This window comes from Pollicipes pollicipes, unplaced genomic scaffold (assembly GCF_011947565.3).
Source record: "Pollicipes pollicipes isolate AB1234 unplaced genomic scaffold, Ppol_2.1 Scaffold_7261;HRSCAF=8764_pilon_pilon_pilon, whole genome shotgun sequence".
Taxonomy (NCBI): Eukaryota; Metazoa; Arthropoda; class Thecostraca; order Pollicipedomorpha; family Pollicipedidae; genus Pollicipes; species Pollicipes pollicipes.
The window spans coordinates 10,374,638-10,392,802 of NW_023597054.1; the positions used below are offsets into that span (position 1 = coordinate 10,374,638).

General features: G+C 63.5%; 2 protein-coding genes across 8 annotated transcripts in view; one reads left to right on the forward strand and one right to left on the reverse strand.

The window, feature by feature from the left end:
* The window catches only part of l(3)80Fj (lethal (3) 80Fj), a 40,927-nt gene extending 30,673 nt beyond the window's left edge, over positions 1-10,254 (forward strand). For all 4 annotated transcript variants that reach the window (XM_037236958.1, XM_037236959.1, XM_037236957.1 and 1 more), the window contains 10 exons: positions 365-567; positions 802-943; positions 1,569-2,027; positions 2,649-2,798; positions 3,095-3,519; positions 4,040-4,251; positions 4,754-4,893; positions 5,234-5,374; positions 9,331-9,525; positions 9,827-10,254. In XM_037236958.1, coding sequence (XP_037092853.1) covers positions 365-567; positions 802-943; positions 1,569-2,027; positions 2,649-2,798; positions 3,095-3,519; positions 4,040-4,251; positions 4,754-4,893; positions 5,234-5,374; positions 9,331-9,525; positions 9,827-9,955 — 2,196 coding nt within the window. In that variant the 3' untranslated portion in view covers positions 9,956-10,254. The remainder of the gene's footprint in view (positions 1-364; positions 568-801; positions 944-1,568; positions 2,028-2,648; positions 2,799-3,094; positions 3,520-4,039; positions 4,252-4,753; positions 4,894-5,233; positions 5,375-9,330; positions 9,526-9,826) is intronic.
* A 1,799-nt stretch (positions 10,255-12,053) lies between these two features.
* Positions 12,054-18,165, reverse strand: part of LOC119112702 (SRSF protein kinase 3) — a 36,471-nt gene continuing 30,359 nt past the window's right edge. For 3 of the 4 annotated variants that reach the window (XM_037236963.1, XM_037236961.1, XM_037236964.1), the window contains 7 exons: positions 17,881-18,075; positions 17,356-17,518; positions 16,532-16,918; positions 15,529-15,723; positions 13,834-13,958; positions 12,799-13,069; positions 12,054-12,502 (listed from right to left, as the gene is read on the reverse strand). In XM_037236963.1, coding sequence (XP_037092858.1) covers positions 12,318-12,502; positions 12,799-13,069; positions 13,834-13,958; positions 15,529-15,723; positions 16,532-16,918; positions 17,356-17,518; positions 17,881-18,075 — 1,521 coding nt within the window. In that variant the 3' untranslated portion in view covers positions 12,054-12,317. Of the gene's footprint in view, positions 12,503-12,798; positions 13,070-13,833; positions 13,959-14,371; positions 15,121-15,528; positions 15,724-16,531; positions 16,919-17,355; positions 17,519-17,880; positions 18,076-18,165 lie in introns of those variants that run through there. The other variant, XM_037236962.1, reaches the window with a different exon arrangement.

The window sequence follows — 18,165 nt, forward strand, 5'->3', positions numbered from 1 at the left end:
CCGCCGCCCTCGGCCTCTTGCGCTGACGCCCTGTGCGGAGGAGATGACCTGCGGCTCTGCGACGCCGCGCCTGGGGCGTTCCAGCGTCATGGCGCGGTGGCGTAGTACTCGTCATTGTATTGTGGCGTTGCTGCCGCTGTTCAGGCGTTGCGGCCGGCCGAATGATGGTGGCATGTAACGTGGATTGGGATCAGTGCAAGGTTTTACGCACATCAAGTGTCATTTTGTCGGATGGAAGTCCAGACTATGGTGTCTGTGTGTTGTGCACCGTGAGACGCACCTCCTCGTGCTTTTTCTGACTTCATTGCTGCGTGGCCGCGCTGCGGCGTCCGGTTGCATCACAGCCTGCGCCGGGTGCCGCCAGGTGGCAGCGCGGACGCTGGGCGACCTGGTGCGGAAGCTGGGCGAGCGCGTGCTGCCGGAGATCATCCCGATCTTGGAGCGGGGCCTGCAATCGGACGAACCGGACCAGCGCCAGGGCGTCTGCATCGGCCTGAGCGAGATCATGGCCTCCACCAGCCGGGACATGGTGCTCGCCTTCGTCGACAGTCTGGTGCCCACCGTCAGGTCAGTTGCCAACCGCGCTGCACGGCACGAGTCTCGGATGGCCGCATTGTGCGCTCCCGTGGTTTTAAGGTTTTCTCCAGTCCGCGCATGGATCTTTCCGGCCTGAAATGAACCCTCAGATGAAGTCTGTGAGGCTCCTGTTTGACCTCTGTATGACCGCCTGAGGTTGTGCTGTTTGACCTCCGTGTGACCCCTTCGGACGGGTTCTGTTTGACCTCCGTGTGACGCCGGCAGGCGGGCGCTGTCTGACCCTCTGCCGGAGGTGCGCGCCGCCGCCGCCCAGACGTTCGACTCGCTCCACAACACGGTGGGCACGCGCGCCCTGGACGAGATCCTGCCGCCGCTGATGGAGCAGCTGAGCCACCCCGGCGGACAGGTGAATGGCGAGGAGGGCGCGCCCGCGGCCGCCGGTGGGGGTCCGCAGATCACGTGCACCATTGTCCGGTGTCACTGGGCCAGGTGTGTCTGACCATGCTGCCCTTGTCTGGAGACCCAGCAGTGATTGAAGCCTGACTTTACGCGTAAAGTTGAATGTGTTGTCGAAATTTTAAATTAATGACATAGATCTTGTGCTCTGGCCTGTGTACCGAACTTTGCAGTTAACGCACCCTTAAAACCCGATTGCGACCAATGTTGTCATGCTTGAACACGAGATCCGCGGCATGACATGGCTGGCATGTGACAGAGTAAGTCACGTAATCTATGCGTGCCATGTGGTCATACCGTATGACCATGTGGGCGCCATGTGGCCATACCATTTGACCATCTTGGCGCCACGTGATTATATATGGGCGCCATGTGACCATGTGTGGGCGCCATGTAGCCATATGTGGGCGCCATGTGGCCACACATGGGCGCTACGTGATGGGGGTAGTCGGCGCGCCCTGAAGCCTGTATCATCATCTAATCTGACCTTGCGAGCCCACCTGGGATACATGCATGGCGTGGTCACCCTGTCCTTTGCCCGGGTGCACGCTCCGACATTGTGCTGCCGTTGTCAGGCGGAGTACGTGCTGGACGGCCTGCGTCAGGTGATGGCCATCAAGTCGCGGGTCGTGCTGCCGTACATGGTGCCGCAGCTGACGGCGCCGCCCGTCAACACCAAGGCGCTCAGCATCCTGGCCTCGGTGGCCGGCGACGCCCTGACGCGCCACCTCGGCCGCATCCTGCCGGCGCTCATGTCAGCCATGGGCGCCGCCGAGGCCGGCGAGCCGGCCGCAGAGCAGGCCGGCTACTGCGAGTCGGTGATCCTGTCGGTGCTGGAGCCGGGCGGCGTGCGGACCGTGGTGGACGAGCTGCTGGAGGCGACGCGCGCCGGCTCGCTGCCGCGCCGCCGCGCCGCCGTGGCGCTGCTCGCGTCGTTCTGCGGCCAGACGCGCGCCGACTACGAGCAGCACGTGCCGCAGCTGTTACGCGGACTCACGCATCTCTTCATCGACGAAGATGAGCGCCTGCTGCAGGTCAGTATGGCAAAGACAGGTGGAGGGGCTTGAGGGGCCGCGTCAAGCAATGCGAACTATCCGTGCTTTCCGAGTGGGAGTTTTGGTATGTGCATGTGCAGAATCATTCTTGAATGGTTACATGTAGTATCTATGTACAATGGCTGCGGCGGTGTTGGTGCCGGACGGCTCCCACTGGCCTCGCCGCCGGACGGCTCCCACTGACTTTGCTGTCGGACGGCTCCCACTGACTTCGCTGTCGGACGGCTCCCAATGGCCGCTGTTGAACGGCTCCCACTGACCTCGCTGCCGGACGGTTCCCACTGACTTCGCTGCCAGACGGCTCCCACTGACTTCGCTGCCAGACGGCTCCCACTGACTTGGCTGCCGGACGGCTCCCACTGACTTCGCTGCCAGACGGCTCCCACTGACCTCGCTGCCGGACGGCTCCCACTGACCTCTGCCGGACGGCTCCCACTGACCTCGCTGCCAGACGGCTCGCACTGGCCTCGCTGCCAGACGGCTCTCACTGACCTCGCTGCCATTCACAAATCAGTCGGCGACACATGAGCTCTGCCTCACGCCTGTGCTGTCCCGTTTCATACCAGTTGTGCTCTACGCCCGCCCTGTGCGGTGTTTCAGTCTGCCTGGGAGGGTCTAAGCGCCGTCATCAAGCGGTTGGAGCTGGATGACGAGCACAGCTACTACATCCCGGACGTGCGCCAGGCGGTGCGGTTCGCCGCCAGCGACCTCAAGGGCAAGCAGCTCATGCCCGGCTTCTGCCTGCCCAAGGTCGGTGACGTCCGGTCACAGAGGGACGGCGGGGGCCGGGAGGTGTTGCCGCCTGCGTTAGGTCATTTGTGACCTTGCGCTGTCACTAGTGACGGTTGCCCGGGTGCCGTGGAGTGACGACTGTGCCGCAGCGTGCTGCCAGCGCGCTGGTCTGCCAGAGATGACGTGTACCATGCCTTGGCCCTGGGAACACCGACACTTCCACTGATGTGCGTCACGCCCCGTACCGCTGCGATACGCTGGATCGCCGCCCACCACGCCCCGTCTCTGACGCCGGCCGGCCGCCGCCCCGGCAGGGCATCACCCCGATGCTGCCCATCTTCCGCGAGGCGGTGCTGAACGGCGCGCCCGAGCTGAAGGAGTCGGCGGCCGCCGGTCTGGCTGAGATGATCCGGCTGACTTCGCCGGCGGCGCTGCGCACCAGCGTCGTCCACATCACCGGACCGCTGATCCGTATCCTGGGCGACCGGTTCGCCTGGAACGTCAAGGTGGCCGTGCTCGAGTGTCTGGCGCTGCTGCTCGAGAAGGTGGGCGTCATGCTGAAGCCGTTCCTGCCGCAGCTGCAGACCACCTTCCTGAAGGCGCTGGTCGACCCGCACAAGCAGGTGCGCCTGCGTGCGGCCACCGCGCTCGGCCGACTGATCCCGATCCACACGCGCGTCGACCCGCTCTTCACCGAGCTACACAGCGGCATCCGGTCGGCAGAGGACACTGGCGTCAGGTGAGGACTCCGGCGTCAGGTGAGGACACTGGCGTCAGGTGAAGGCTCCGGCGTCAGGTGAGGACACTGGCGTCAGGTGAGGACACTGACGTCAGGTAAGGACACTGACGTCAAGTGAGGATCCCGGCGTCAGGTGAAGACCTTGACGTCAGGTGAGGACACCGGTGTCAGGTGAGGACCCGGTGTCAGGTGAGGACTCCGACGACAGATGAGGACACTGACGTCAGGTGAGGACCCCGGGGTCAGGTGAGGACTCCGACGTCAGGTGAGGACACCGGCGTCAGGTGACAGCCGGAACCGGTGCCGGGTGACGGCTGAGGCCTTAAATAAGCATAAGAGAGGGCACGGGTCTTTTAAGGATGGCAGGCCAGCATGCTCTTCCTTTTACCTGGGTGAAGAGGCCGGGAGAAGATATAGGATTGGTCGGAGGTGGCAGACGAGCCGGTTCGTAAGTCCGACCGCGACGGCTGGAGCGGCCGTGTTCGGGTCCACAGCCGACCTGACGTCCGGCGCCCCGCAGGGACACTACGCTGCAGGCGCTGCGTAACCTGGTGGGTCCGGCCGGCGACAAGATGGGCGACGCCGTGCGAAAGCCGATGCTGACCACACTGCTGGACCTGCTGGGTCACACGGAGGAGAGCACCCGGCTGGCGGCGGCCGGCTGCCTGGCCGCCCTCTGCCGCTGGCTGCCACCCGACGAACTGCACGTGGCCTACCGCGACACCATACTGGGTCAGTGTCCAGAGGACCGGCACACCGGCCGCGGTCAGAGGGGTGCCCGACACCATACTGGGTCAGTGTCCAGAGGAGCGGCACACCGGCCGCGGTCAGAGGGGTGCCCGACACCATACTGGAGTGTCCAGATGAGCGGCACACCGGCCGCGGTCGGAGGAGCCCGACACCGCCCAGCGACCTCAGTTGGGCGTGTAGCACCTGGTGGCAGCGGCACGGGGCGCGCGCGCTCGCCGACCGGCTCGTCACCAGCAGATCAGTCACCAACCCCTGCGCTCTCGCTACTATGCTCGAGCGGCGCCTGTCCCGTCTGTGTGCATCTGTACCCTGCGCTCCCCTCACGTGGCGCGTCACGTGTCTCCGCGCTCTTCACCGTCCCGACGGGCGCGGTTGACATGACACGCAGTCCTCTGACCACTCGTGACACGAGCCCGTGTCCGCACTGGCCCGACCTGGCTGGCGCCGCGCCCTCTGACGACGCGTCGCCGCGCGCCGCCGCCAGATGACGACAGCATGCTGGACTGGACAGTGCGACACGGCCGCAGTGCTGCCCTGTACGTGGCGCTCAAGTGCGCGCCCGAGCAGGTGCTAACCGACGACTGGACCAAGCGCACCATCCGCGTCATCGTCGGCTACGTACAGGTGAGGCGGCGTCCGTGCGGCGGTAGTCGGTGGTCAGCAGTATGCTGACCACCGACTATGTCAGGTGCGCTGACCATGCTGACCCGTCTGTCCGGTGTGCTGACCATGTTGACCCGTCTATCCGGTGTACTGACCGTACTGACCCGTCTGTCCGGTGTACTGACCATGCTGACCCGTCTGTCCGGTGCGCTGACCATGTTGACCCGTCTGTCCGGTGTACTGACCGTACTGACCCGCCTGTCCGGTGTACTGACCGTACTGACCCGTCCGTCCGGTGCGCTGACCGTGTTGACCCGTGTGTCCGGTGTGCTGCCGCTGACCGGGACGCGTCGCTCTGCAGGCGGACCGGCCTCCGCTGGTGATGAACGGCCTGCGGGCGGCTGGCTATCTATTGCGCCATCAGCTGAGCAGCGCCCAGGGCGCGGCCGGCTCGCCGCTGCTGGCACCGCTCGTCCGCTCCATCAACAACAACAGCAACGAGGTAATCTCCGGTGCGGGGAACATCGCCGGCGTGCCGGCGGGCCGAAGCTCGCTGGGTATAGACGGGATAGAGAGGTCCCTGGTGGCAGAGGGTATATGTGCATAGAAGTCTGTTATATATCGGAGTCTGATATATATATATATATATATATATATATATATATATGTGTGTGTGTGTGTGTGTGTGTGTGTGTGGTGTGTGTGTGTGTGTGTGTGTGTGTGTGTGTGTGTGTGTGTGTGTGTGGTGTGTGTGTGTGTGTGTGTGTGTGTGTGTGTGTGTGTGTGTGTGTGTGTGTGTGTGTGTGTGTGTGTGTGTGTGTGTGTGTGTGTGTGTGTGTGTGTGTGTGTGTGTTGTTGTGTGTGTGTGTGTGTGTGTGTGTGTGTGTGTGTGTGTGTGTGTGTGTGTGTGTGTGTGTGTGTGTGTGTGTGTGTGTGTGTGTGTGTGTGTGTGGTGTGTGTGTGTGGGTGTGTGTGTGTGTGTGTGTGTGTGTGTGTGTGTGTGGTGTGTGTGTGGTGTGTGTGTGTGTGTGTGTGTGTGTGCGTGTTTGTGTGCGTGCGTGCGTGCGTGCGTGCGTGCGTGTGTGTGTGTGTCTATGTATCAGCCTTCGATGCAGAAGTCGTGAAAACGCGGCCTGATGTCTCCGAATTCCCACTCAGAGACGCATCCCCGACTGGAAATCTGGGAGTCTGTCCCAAGGTAGTCCAATGCCGCCAGACCTATGACGTGAACGAGCACGCTGTGTTGTCGGCTGTGTGCAGCCGGCGGTGCCCGTGCGCTCCGCTGCAGAGTGATGGATGGCGCAGCCTCCACCGCTCGCCGTGTTCCCCGGTGGCCCGTTCGCTAGCCGCGCTGATGATATTGTGCGGTGCTTTTATTCCACTGCTGACCTTTGGAGGCAGTGCCTTGGCACTCCAAGGAACTAGGGAATGCAATCAGTATCCCGCTGTCCAAGCAGACTCCAGGCGGTCATTGCCCCGGAGTCCGAATTTCATTTCAGACGCGACATATCCCTGTCTCGTTTTTCAAACAAACAAACGTCAGGTCTACGCGTTCTAGATTTCTAGGTCTAGATTTCGTCCATGACTTCGCTGTCTTTGGGAGGCCTTATGGTGGCACAGCGCGTACACCGCATGGCTGTTGCGCGATGTCTTTATTCAGCCCCTAGCACCATGCTGGTAGGTCTACTGCGCGTGACCACTACCACCCGACCAGGCTTGATGCTGATGTGTGTGTGTTGTGTGTGTGTGTGTGTGTGTGTGTGTGTGTGTGTGTGTGTGTGTGTGTGTGTGTGTGTATGTGTGTGTGTGTGTGTGTGTGTGTGTGTGTGTGTGTGTGTGTGTGTGTGTGTGTGTGTGTGCGCGCGTGCGTGCGTGCGTGCGTGCGTGCGTGCGTGCGTGCGTGCGTGCGTGCGTGCGTGCGTGCGTGGGTGTGTCCATCCGCGCCAGCGATCGTCAGGTTCTCTGCGTCTTGGGGTTACTTTAATTATTGCACGCTGTAGATTCCCGGCACGAACTCGAGATGTCCTCCTGCCAGTGCGCCTAAGCTTTATTTCGGAGATGCCAGCTTTTAATGAAATCCATCGGGATGAATTGTCGCAATATATACGGCCGATGAATTGCGTGGACCAGACCTCTGCCTCGAGAGAAACGGAACGTCGCCCTGCGACAGGCCGACCTGATCGAGGAGCCTTACATTTGGAACCAGTTGCACCGTAAGATATCTAAACTCCTGACTGGTGCTGGCATGTCTCTGAACAGGAAAGCTGCGAGTGCGTTGTTGGGAGAAAGAAAAGACGACACGTCCTTGTCTAACAAGTTTGCCTTGACCATCGACCACGGCGCAAACGGCCAGAGTGGGCGTCTGTGCCAGCACGTGGCCGCTCCTCGCACGCGCCCGAGCGCAGCAGCTTCCCACGGGCTGTGCGAATCTCGCCGCCGAGCGCAAGGGACGACCGCCCTAAATAGCCGCCGGCGCGCAATAGCGGGGAGCGGCGATGGACGGACGGCGCCGGCGGCGGATTCGATTGCCGGCGGCGGCGGCGCGCTGCCAGTGCATTAGCTGGCGGCGGCCGGCCGCACCTGGGGCTCCGTTCGGATGCACCTGTGTTTTGTGTCCGGGCGGCTGGGGCGTCGGCGGCAGCGGCAGCGGCGGCAGCGGTCAGGCAGCTCTGGAGGCAGGCGGCCGCGGCTCTCTGAGCCGTCGGCCAGCGGCCGGTGTCCGGCTTGCGGTCCTGAAGGCCCTGTCAGGGATGAGCCACCAGTGCTCCGCGACCAGCTGGTGTTCGGGAATCAGCCAGGACCATGTAACCAAGGTGTTATGACCCGGCCGTAGTGGGCAGCAGACGGTGGTTCCCGTTGCGCCCTAGCTAGGTCACCCTGATCGTGGCCCGTCGCGCCCCAAGTGGGCCAGCCTGATCGTGGCCCGTCGCACCCCAGCTGGGCCGGCCTGATCGTGGCCCGTGGCGCCCCAGCTGGGCCAGCCTGATCGTGGCCCATCGCACCCCAGCTGAGCCGGCCTGATCGGGATCCCGTCGCACCCCAGATGGGCCAGCCTGATCGTGGCCCGTCGCACCCCAGCTGGGCCAGCCTGATCGTGCCCCGTCGCGCCCCAGCTGGGCCGGCCTGATCAGGCCCCCGGCTCGAGATCCGATCAGCGGTGCCGCTGCCACCGCCGGCGGCGGCGGCCGCTTCGGACGGGCCTGATTGCGGGGTCGGCCGGCCAGAAAGCCGTCCGGTCTCCGCCGGCTGACGGGCCCGGCGGCGGCCGCGTGCTCGCTCGGCCACGCCAGGCGGGTAATGAGAACCGCCGCAGTCACGCCGCTGGTGCCGGCCTTCAGAGGCAAACGTCCGCCTGGAGGGCTACCGTGTGTTGTCTGAGGACCAGAGCTGTGGTGGCCAAGTGGCACGGTTTTAGGTTTTCCTTTTGAATACTATTAACAAGTTGACGCCTTGCATGTGTTGAGTTTGTCGCATTCACAGAGCCGCTTTCACCAGGTCCCACCCGGAGCGAAAAGAAAACAATTAGGATAAATCATGCACGCAACGCCAACCGCCAGACAGACCAAACGCCTGCGGAACAGCCCGGCCGCGGGCTCGGTGTGCGTTCATGCTAATGCCAAGACGCTTCGCGGGAATATGCTATCCCACCCAAAAGCTTGAAGTGTAATAAATGTGGCGTATGTGGACCATTGACTACCTTCGCCGAAATCGTGTCAAGTTTAGATGAGTAGAAGGACTCCACTGACATGTTAAGGCTCTGATTGACTAGGAAGCCATGGGCGAGAGGTGCAGATGGCTCAAGGAGACCGCGGGCGGAACTAGTGACAAAAAATAAATAGAGAAAAAATACTAAAAGACAGATAGTGAAATAGTATCAACGTTGAATCTGAGGAAGTTGTGCAGCTCATTGTGTGAGGAGAGTGGGACGTCCGATGCCGTTTCGTCATTGGTCGGGGTTTCTATCAGTGCAGGTCAGTGCGATGTTTTCTCTGGGCGTTGGGTATTAGTGGGTTGTGGTGTGATACTGACTGCCAACAGTCAGGTTGCTAGATGCCCGAATGTGAAGGGCGATTGTGGCGCTTTGTCTGCCTCCCTGGCCATCCGGTCCGCGGGGTGCAGCACAGCACCCACACCCCGGGGATGGTCTGACCCAGAGCGGCTGCGGTCGACCGGCGTGGCTACCTGACCCCCGCCCGTCCGTGGCCGCTGCTCGCCGGGCGTTCAGACGGACCGTCACTCACGCGCCGGTCGGCGTGGTGAGCGAGCTCTGACTGCACGCCTCGGGCGGCCGATCGACGCCAGACCGAGAGCCTCGAAGCCAGACTGAGACCCTCGGACATCAGACTGTGACTCTCCACGGCAGACTGAGACCCCCGACGGCAGACTGAGACCCTGGACACCAGACTGAGAACCCCTGACAGCAGTCGGTTTTCTGACGCCCGCCCCGTCTGTGGCCAGGTGAAGCAGCTGTCGGCGCAGGTGGTGGAGCTGCTGGCCAGCGGACACCCGGAGCCGCTGCCGGCCGACGTGGCCCGGCTGGTCATCCCCATGCTGGTGAACGGCACCAAGGAGAAGAACACGGTGGTGCGCGCCTGCGCCGAGAGCGCGCTCGTTGCGGTGCTCCGGCTCCGGCACGGCCAGAGCACACAAGAGGTGAGCGGACCGATGCCGCGGGCCGGGCCGGGCCGGGTCGAGGTGCGCTGCCCCGAGGCGAGCCGGGGGCCGCGGTGCGCAGCTTCGGTTCGCCCGGCTGGAGCCGGTGCTGTGCGGTGCCCATTGTCGCGGCCGCCCGGCTGGAGCCGGTGCTGTGCGGTGCCCATTGTCGCGGCCGCCCGGCTGGAGCCGGTGCTGTGCGGTGCCTATTGTCGCGGCCGTCCCGGGCGCCGCCGTCGTCTCGTGTCGCCTCCCCCCGGACCGGTCCGTGCCGCTGACGCCGTGTCCCGGACGTCGGCAGGAGATGCTGGCGATGCTGGACGCGGGCGCGCGCGACTCGCTGCAGGAGGTGATCAGCAAGGTGCTGCGGAAGGATGCCGCCTTGTCAGGCCAGCAGGTGCTGGACCTGGACGAGACGGTGCTCAGCTGATGCGGCCCGGACGACGGACGGGTCGCTCCCGAGCGGCGGTGGGCTCTGCTGATGGGCACGGGAAATGCAGAGTTGTTTACTTACGGCGGGTGTTGTTTCTGGGCTGCCGGCTTTACTGTAAGTGGTGTGGCGTCTGCTTAAGCAGTTGTGTGTTGAGAATACGCATGGCTATCCAGGTTTGCCGCGCTTTGCGAGGGCCTGTTTTGAGCACGTGGACTGCGTGGGTGTGTCGCACTCGCGCCAGCTGCCATGGGTTTCGTAAATAAAACAGCGCCGCACCGCCCAAAAGTGGTCTGCTTTGTCCCCAAACCAGCTTTTCAAAACGAAATGTATAAGAGCAGAGTCGCACCGTGCACTTCGGCGATATTAGCATAGCACTCTGATTGTGGCTCTCGCGGGACCGTGAACATCCTCCGAGAAGGGGGGTTGTTGTGGATCTATTTCTAAGCTATGACTTCAAGCGTGCTTAAATCGCCAGTTTTAGTAATACGTTTGCCATTGCAAGTTGATGGAAGAAAGACTCGAAATGCCCGCTTTCGGAAATACTTCGGGAATACTGGTAACAGACGGCATCTGGATCGATACCGTATCGGTTCTGTGTCCATACTGTGTCGCCGCTGTATCGAGACTGCTGGTAGTGCGGCGGTTGGCTGTAGATGTGGAGAGCGCGAGACCCCCGTTGAACGTCGTCCCCGCGACGGAGAAGATGAGACAAAAACAGAAGCCCGCAGGAACGGCCACTGGAGCTGCGCGCGCCGACATCGGTGTGGTGTGGAGCTGCGCGCGCCGACAGGGACAGAGCGCGAGACCCCTGTTGAACGCCGTCCCCGCGACGGAGGAGATGAGAAAACAGAAGTCCGCGGGAACGGCCACTGGAGCTGCGCGCCGACATCGGTGTGGCGTGGAGCTGCACGCGCCGACAGGGACAGAGCGCGAGACCCCTGTTGAACGTCGTCCCCGCGACGGAGAAGATGAGACAAAAACAGAAGCCCGCGGGAACGGCCACTGGAGCTGCACGCGCCCACATCGGTGTTAGCGAGGCCAGCAAGCGCTCCAAGTATTCGTAGCTTGACAGGGACAGAGCGCAAGTCTAATCCTAATCACCTTATAAACTATGCAAGCGACGTGCGGCATGGACCAGGCTCGACGAGCCGCTCGCCTGGCCGGTCGCTGCTGTCAGCCAGCGGACGCGGCGCTCGCAAAAAAATGGCCTCCCAAGCTGGGGTGTTCAGTGCGCTATGGTCAGGACAGGTCTGAGCTGCAGCAGCAGTGCGGCATGACGTCTCAGCTTCGGTTGCCAGCAGAGCCAGCTGCCCGGTCCGGCTCGGAGCGCCAATGAGGCTAGGTCACGTAGGCAAAACGACGTTGCAGCGATACCCTGGACAGGGTATGACTGGGTCGTTCATGGAACGCTTGGGCTGACAGCCAACGCAATGGGAGGAAGATCCTCGTTCTGTAATAGTTCGGACATCGTTCTTTCTTGCGTACCTTCCACTTGCTTGTATGCTCGCGCATTCCTCGCGCCGGTTGAGCTTGGCGCCGGTTCGCTGACGGGAGCTCTGAGCCGCATATCCCCCCAACCCGCCCAGCCAATGGTCCCATCCCGGCGATGAATTCTTACGAATTCTCGTATCAATGAATTGTCGTTTGCCATCCCCACTCAGTATCATTGCCATTTGATCTCATCTTCCTACTTTCCTGAACCCATCATCCACGAGTGATGTTTTACCCACAAGGACGCGTGTACGCAACGGCTATACAAAGGCACCAACGCGACAGAAGGCCAAAATGTAGAGCCGTTTCATATTAAGAATCCGGACCCACGTAGCTCGGGTTGCCAGCTCCGCATTAAGCCTACTCGCGAATGTTGGGCGGAGGGGGGGGGGGGGGCTGTAGACGCGTACCGCATAGGCATGTGGATCAATGCCGCCAGTCGGCTATGCGGAGAACGCTACGGAAACAAACCGCTGACTCCGACGGCTTTGGGACTGGTTACCAGTCAGTCCAACTGTCGCGTTTGGAGGCGTACTGAAGCGACAACGCCACGCTTGTTCCGCCCCGGAAAATTGGTTCTACTGCGGTCAATCAAAACAACTCCTCAAGTCCAATTGTATATTAAACACTATCGATTCGGGTTCCTCAAACAGCAACTTAACTCTAAGTGAACATGAACCGGCTGGAGAGGAGACCAAGCTGACTGGGCCGGCGGCCGCGGCCGTCACGGCAGGCAACACCGGGAGGGGGCGGGCGGGGCACGGGCGGCGCGGCCGGCCGTACAAAACTAGCGGTGGCTCGGCCGCCACCCTATCACAGGAGGCGGCGGCGCGGGCGGGCCGGAATGTGCGGCGCCCCGGGCGCCAGGTCACGAGCTGAGCCACGGGTGGTGCAGGCAGGCGGCGGCCGACGCACGCCGCTCCGGGTCAAGCGCCAGCATCGGCAGCAGGAAGTCGGCGAATGCCCGCGCCCTCGGCTCCGGCCACTCGTACTTCTCCATCAGCACCTCATGCAGCGCCCACGGCTTCAGCTTGGTGATGTGGCGAAGCTCGCCTGCGGCGGCCAGACACGGAGCGAGGTCAGGAGCAGCACGGCGCCTGGTGGGCGGTCCCAGCCCTGGCCCTGCGTCCCCGCCCTCCGCTCCATGTGCAGAGGAGCCGGGCGATGTTGGCGGAACACACCACGCAGGCGGCTTCCCGTTGGCGTCGTGCGACACGAAATGCGAGTGGCTAGAGCGCGACCTTTGACGAGAGTCCGTACAATACCTCAGACGGGACAAGAACAGGCCAAGCGAGCTGTTGTTCTCCGTCGCAACAGCTCCATCTGACGGAGTGTCCCCCGCCGCCTACCTTTCTTGTTGAAGAAGTCGCGCGAGTATTTGCCGCCAAACATGATGCGCTTGGGTATGTCGCCGGTGAGCTCGATGATGTGCGCGATGTGGTCTTCATCGCGGCTGTAGTTATCGCCCGTGTGCGGCTCGAACAGGTAGTCGCCGGTGGCCAGCTCGAACGCCATGCACGCCGTCGACCAAATGTCGGCCGGCGGCCCGTAGCCGGCGCCCAGCAGCACTTCCAGACAGCGGTACTGACGCGTCTGGATGTCCTCCGTGAAGTGGTGGTGCTGGCGGCGATGGCGGAATGTCATACGCGCAGCCAGAGGACGACGCGGGAGGCGCCGACGGCGCGCCCCCCGCCTGCCACCAGTAAAGCCGTTTCATGCAGTGCTTTGCGAGTTTTGGAGTGCACAATGACTCGCTGTTGCCGCCCCTCCCCGCCCCCCCCCCCCCCTCCCGCAAAACAGTTTGCATCAATGTAAGGTAGCTGATAACTCTAATTCATTTAGAGTTTCAAACCAGTGTGGTGCCTCACTTCTCGCACAGCGAAACACCCCGATCCCCAGGAATAGATGTCAGGCTCTAATACAGGGCAAAAGCTGTAAACTGTTCCGGAGACGCTACCAATCACACCATAGCTTAGTAGTAATTGTACAAATTAGTTGACAAACCAGGCTGCAATATGTATAGCTATACGCAGCTCACGAGTGTACCATTACAGCGCATCGCGGTACGGTCGTGGGTTTGGGGACATCCTGTTCGAACGGTAAACCTCGCCAGCTTTCGGACAGTCGCGCGCAAGCAAGTCATCATCCCTTCAGTCTATCAGCCCCGAAACACTGCCTCCAGTTGCCCCAGTGATCGCGCACAAGCCCAGATCACGCAGACACATGAATGTTAGAGCCACGTGGACATCACCCAGCTCGCGCACAGACACCCACGAGCTTGTCTACACCAGCTCGTATACTGGCCAGCTCGGACGAGCGTTTAGGCCGGCGTTAGATTACGTGAGTGGTGAGCCCACTGGCGGCGCGGTCAGCCGTCGCCTCACCGTCCAGCAAGCGTTGCCCAGGTCGGCCAGCTTGACCTTCATATCGCACACCTCGTTGACTGGATCGGGCCTGCGCGCCTCTCCGGCGGCCGGCGCGGCGTCGGCCGGCGAGTCCACGCCCTTCTCTGCGGGCGCAGGCGCTCATTGCAGGCGTCCAGTGCGGCACGGGCGGCGGAGCACGAGTGGCGGAGCTCGAGCGAACGACCTTCGGCGAAACTTTCAGGCACGCCACACGTGACAACAATGCGAATGTCAGCTGCTACTCCCGACGGGAAACCAGGCGCCGCGGGTCGCGCTGGACTGGCGACACAGGCGGGGCGCCGCGTCTGGCGACGCGCGACACCATTCACCCCAGCCCGGGGCAGCTCGGCGGGGGTAGAGAGACGGGCGGCGGGGACCGACGGGACCGACGGAGGGACGGCGGGGACCGATGGAGGGACGGCGGGGACCGGCGGGACCGACGAGGGGAAGGGGGGGACCGGCGGGACCGACGAGGGGACGGCGGGGACCGGCGGGACCGACGGAGGGACGGCGGAAACCGACGGTACCTCGGCTCGGCACTGCGGCGGACCGGGCCAGTTTGATCCACTCAGAGGACGAGGAGGGCACAGGAACGGAGGGCACCTTCACCTCCTCACCATCTGGCGGAAGTCGGCAGTGATAGGTCACCACTCCCGATCAGTACTGCGTGCTTGATAATGCAACATACTGACTTAGCGGTCAGACCCCCGACCCACCAATAACCAGCAACGCGGCAGCCAGCACTGCCCACGCCCAAGCTGAGTCAGCATCCCTATTTCCAACAATAACGCGGCATGACCTACATCTGATGCAGCCTACTGCCACGTTGAATTGCCACACGCGTCCTTGCGAATAGCTGCCCGGCCCGACGCCCGCGGGGGGAGGGGTGCGGCGGAGACCGACCTTCGTCAACATCGACCCAGGAGGAGTCGAGGTCGTCGTCGGTGGCCACGTTTGAGACGATGACCTCGGTGAGCTCGCGGTCGGCCTCCACACCGTCGCCGTCGCCATCGCCGGCCGGGTCCAGGCCGGACTCGGCCGGGACCGGCACGGGGCCCGGAGCGGCGGGGTCGGGAGAGCCAGCAGCGGCCGCCTCGCCACAGGCTCGGTCAGGAGCACCGCCTGACTCAGCGTCAGGAGAGGTCGGAACGGCCGTCCCGAGCCTCTCACGGGCAGCGGGAGCAGCCCCAAGGTCGGAGGAGACTGGAGCGCCAGGATTAATAGTGTTTGCCACCTCTGTACTGGCAGGACCTGGAGTCGAAGGATCTGGGGCAATGATGGTGTCAGGACACGCTAGGAGTGGCACTCGGCCGTCAAATGCCGACCATCAGATGCGCGCGACGCGATATGTGTCCGGTGATCCCACAGGGAGCAGTGACCGCAGGAACAGATTTCGCGGATAAAGGCAGAACGCACAGGCCCATCCTCCGACTCTTTCTGGATGTGGCGACCAGCCAATGACAATGGCATCGTAATGTACGCGCGGAAATGGTGACAGAAAGCCCATGATAATGTACGCGCCTGTAACAAGCCCAGGGGACATGAATATCTCCCGAGGCCAGCACAGGGACGCCGCCCGCCTGCGTGCCGCCGTCGGATGGCGCTGCCACTGCGGGGCACTGGGGGCCGGCCGGCCGGCGGGCAGGGGGGGGGGGGGGGACCGGCGCCACTCACCGGCGTCCGGCGGTCCGCCGTCGGGGGTAGGCGCCTCCTTGACCGCCGCCGCCGGCGGCTGCTCGCCCGGCGCGCCATGGCCGTTGCACACGTCGTCGGCGACGGGCTCCAGGTCGTACGGCAGCGTGACGGTCTCGCCGGAGACCGAGTGCTGGATCAGCGCCTCCTCCATGTTGGCCAGGCTCTGGCGGTTGGCTGCGGCGCCGGACGCGGACGGTCAGCGGCCACACCCGGCACGGGCCGATGGTCCACCGGGCAGCCCGGTCACGCACGTCACCGGAGCCAGGCCAGCCCGACATCGTACCGGCTCAGACCATCGCCCTCGCTCCGGTCACGCACGTCACCGGAGCCAGGCCAGCCCGACACCGCACCGGCTCAGACCACCGCCCTCGCTCCGGTCACGCACGTCACCGGAGCCAGGCCAGCCCGACACCGCACCGGCTCAGACCACCGCCCTCGCTCCGATCACGCACGTCACCGGAGCCAGGCCAGCCCGACACCGCACCGGCTCAGACCACCGCCCTCGCAGACGGCACGCTGCGAGCCCGTGACCGGCCCCGCGTCTGACATGTGACACAGCTCGGGCCGGCTCCCCGGCCGGCCGTGAAGCAGCTCGTGGACGGCCACTCTGTGCACACGACTGAGATGAAATGATCACGTGACGGGTCAGTGCGCTCTGTCTTTGGCAGTCGCCACTATATCATTTTCTGGCTGCACTGACCAAACAACGGATGTGTGTGTATGGAAAGCTAACTGCAAGACGGGCCACTTAGTAATTGCATGCTCTGTTCGCAAGCGAGGTCGTTCCCTCCCGCAGGCTCCGCGCTTCACTGCCGCTGATTGAGGCGCGGCAGCATACCAATTTTCCTCCCGCTGTAATGACCCGCCGGATATCGAGCGGCACGTGACGTCACACGGAGCAAAACTTTGGCAGGGACGGCGGCAGCCGACCTTGGAGCGAGAGCCCACGGCCTAGGCCAGCGGCGTCGGCCGGATCGCGTACCCAGTTTGGCGGCGTCGCCATTGGCGCCGTCGCCGTTGGCCTGGTCGGGGGCCGGCTGCCTAAGCTCGGGCGGCCGCGGCTCCGGCGGCTGCGGCTCGGCCGACGGCGCTGGCGGGTCGTCGCCGTTCTCGGGCGGCGCCGCCGTCTGCCGCTCGGCCTCGGCCGGCTCGGCCGCCGTCGCCGCCGCCGCCGCCGGCGTCGGCTCGCCGGGCGGCTCCTGGCGCAGCGCCGCCTGCTCCGTCTGCTCACGCTCCCACTGTTCAGTCAGCTCGGCCATCTGCTCCAGACGCTTGGCCTGCTTCTTAGCCTTCTTCTTCAGCCGCTTCTTCTTGTTCTTGGACAGTGTCGAGGGGTCGGGCTGCTGCATGTGTTTGGGAGCCGTGGCCGCTGGAAACGGAGGGGTCGGTTCAAACGGTGGCGTCGAACCCGTGCCAGCTCAGGCTCAGGCTTGAGCCCGGCTCAGGCCCCTGTGACAGGATTTATGGATGCCGTTTGGCCTAAAACCAGCCCTGTCGGTGGGCTCAAGGGCTAGAGAAGTTAATGCTCAGATAAATGAGAATGCCGACAGGTTGGGGGAAAACTCCTTTTCCCCTCTGCTGACCAGCGAGAAAATCACCCATCGGCAACTCTCGAAGCATTTCTGTCGGCCAAATGCAAAAGGCACTTCATTAAGACACGACGGAACACATAGTTTGTTGCCTCTGGACGCCAGAGGAGCCGATGTGGAGCGAGCAGCGATCCGCAGCTGCGGAGCGAGAATGACCCGCCCTGCCCACACGGCTCCACCGGCCGCAGGGCGGCGTCACCGGCCGCGCTCCACTCACTGAACGAGCCCGGCAGCTTGAGGCCGAGCTTCTGCCAGTGGGCGGCCTCGGCGGCCAGCCGGCGCACGTGCGCCTCGTCCACACACAGCAGCACGTTCTCGGGCTTAATGTCCGTATGAATGATTTGACACTTGGTGTGCAGGTAGTCGAGGGCCTCCAGCACCTGCCGGCGGGGGTAGGGGTCGGGGGCGGGGGCGTGAGAGAGGACGGGGGCGGCCCGGCGACCAGGGCCCGGCGGCGTCCGCACGGCGTCACGCTAGACTGCGTCAGCGGGTGTCGGCCGTCAGCGGTGTGTCGCTACCACACCGGCCAGCCGTCAGACAGACCTGAGTCAGCCGCTAACACAACGCCAGCCGAGCGTTTATCAATCAATAACGGCACGTCGGGCTGGCTCCCGGCCCGCGTTCACCAAAGGTCAGCCCCACGTCCGCCAGATGCCGGTCGCGTGTCAACCGCACCGGCTATTGGTCACCGCCCCCGCGCCGGTCAGGGCCCGCCGGCCCCAGCGCCGGCCGCCGCGCTCACCTGCTTGATGATGGACCTGACGTTCTCCAGCGGAATGCCCTGGTAGTTGCTGCGGATGATGAGCTTCAGCAGGTTGTGGCCCAGCACCTCGAATACCATGCAGACGTGCGTGCCGTTGACGCCGTTGATCTTGAAGTCGTCCAGCAGCTGGACGGTGCCCTCACGGAACGGGTCGGCCTCGTCGCTGTCCCGCACCTGTGGCCAGCGAGGCACCGCCGCCGGCTGCAGACCACGCCTCCACGCACCACACGGCCGCCAGCACACGGCACGCCTCCGTGATGGATG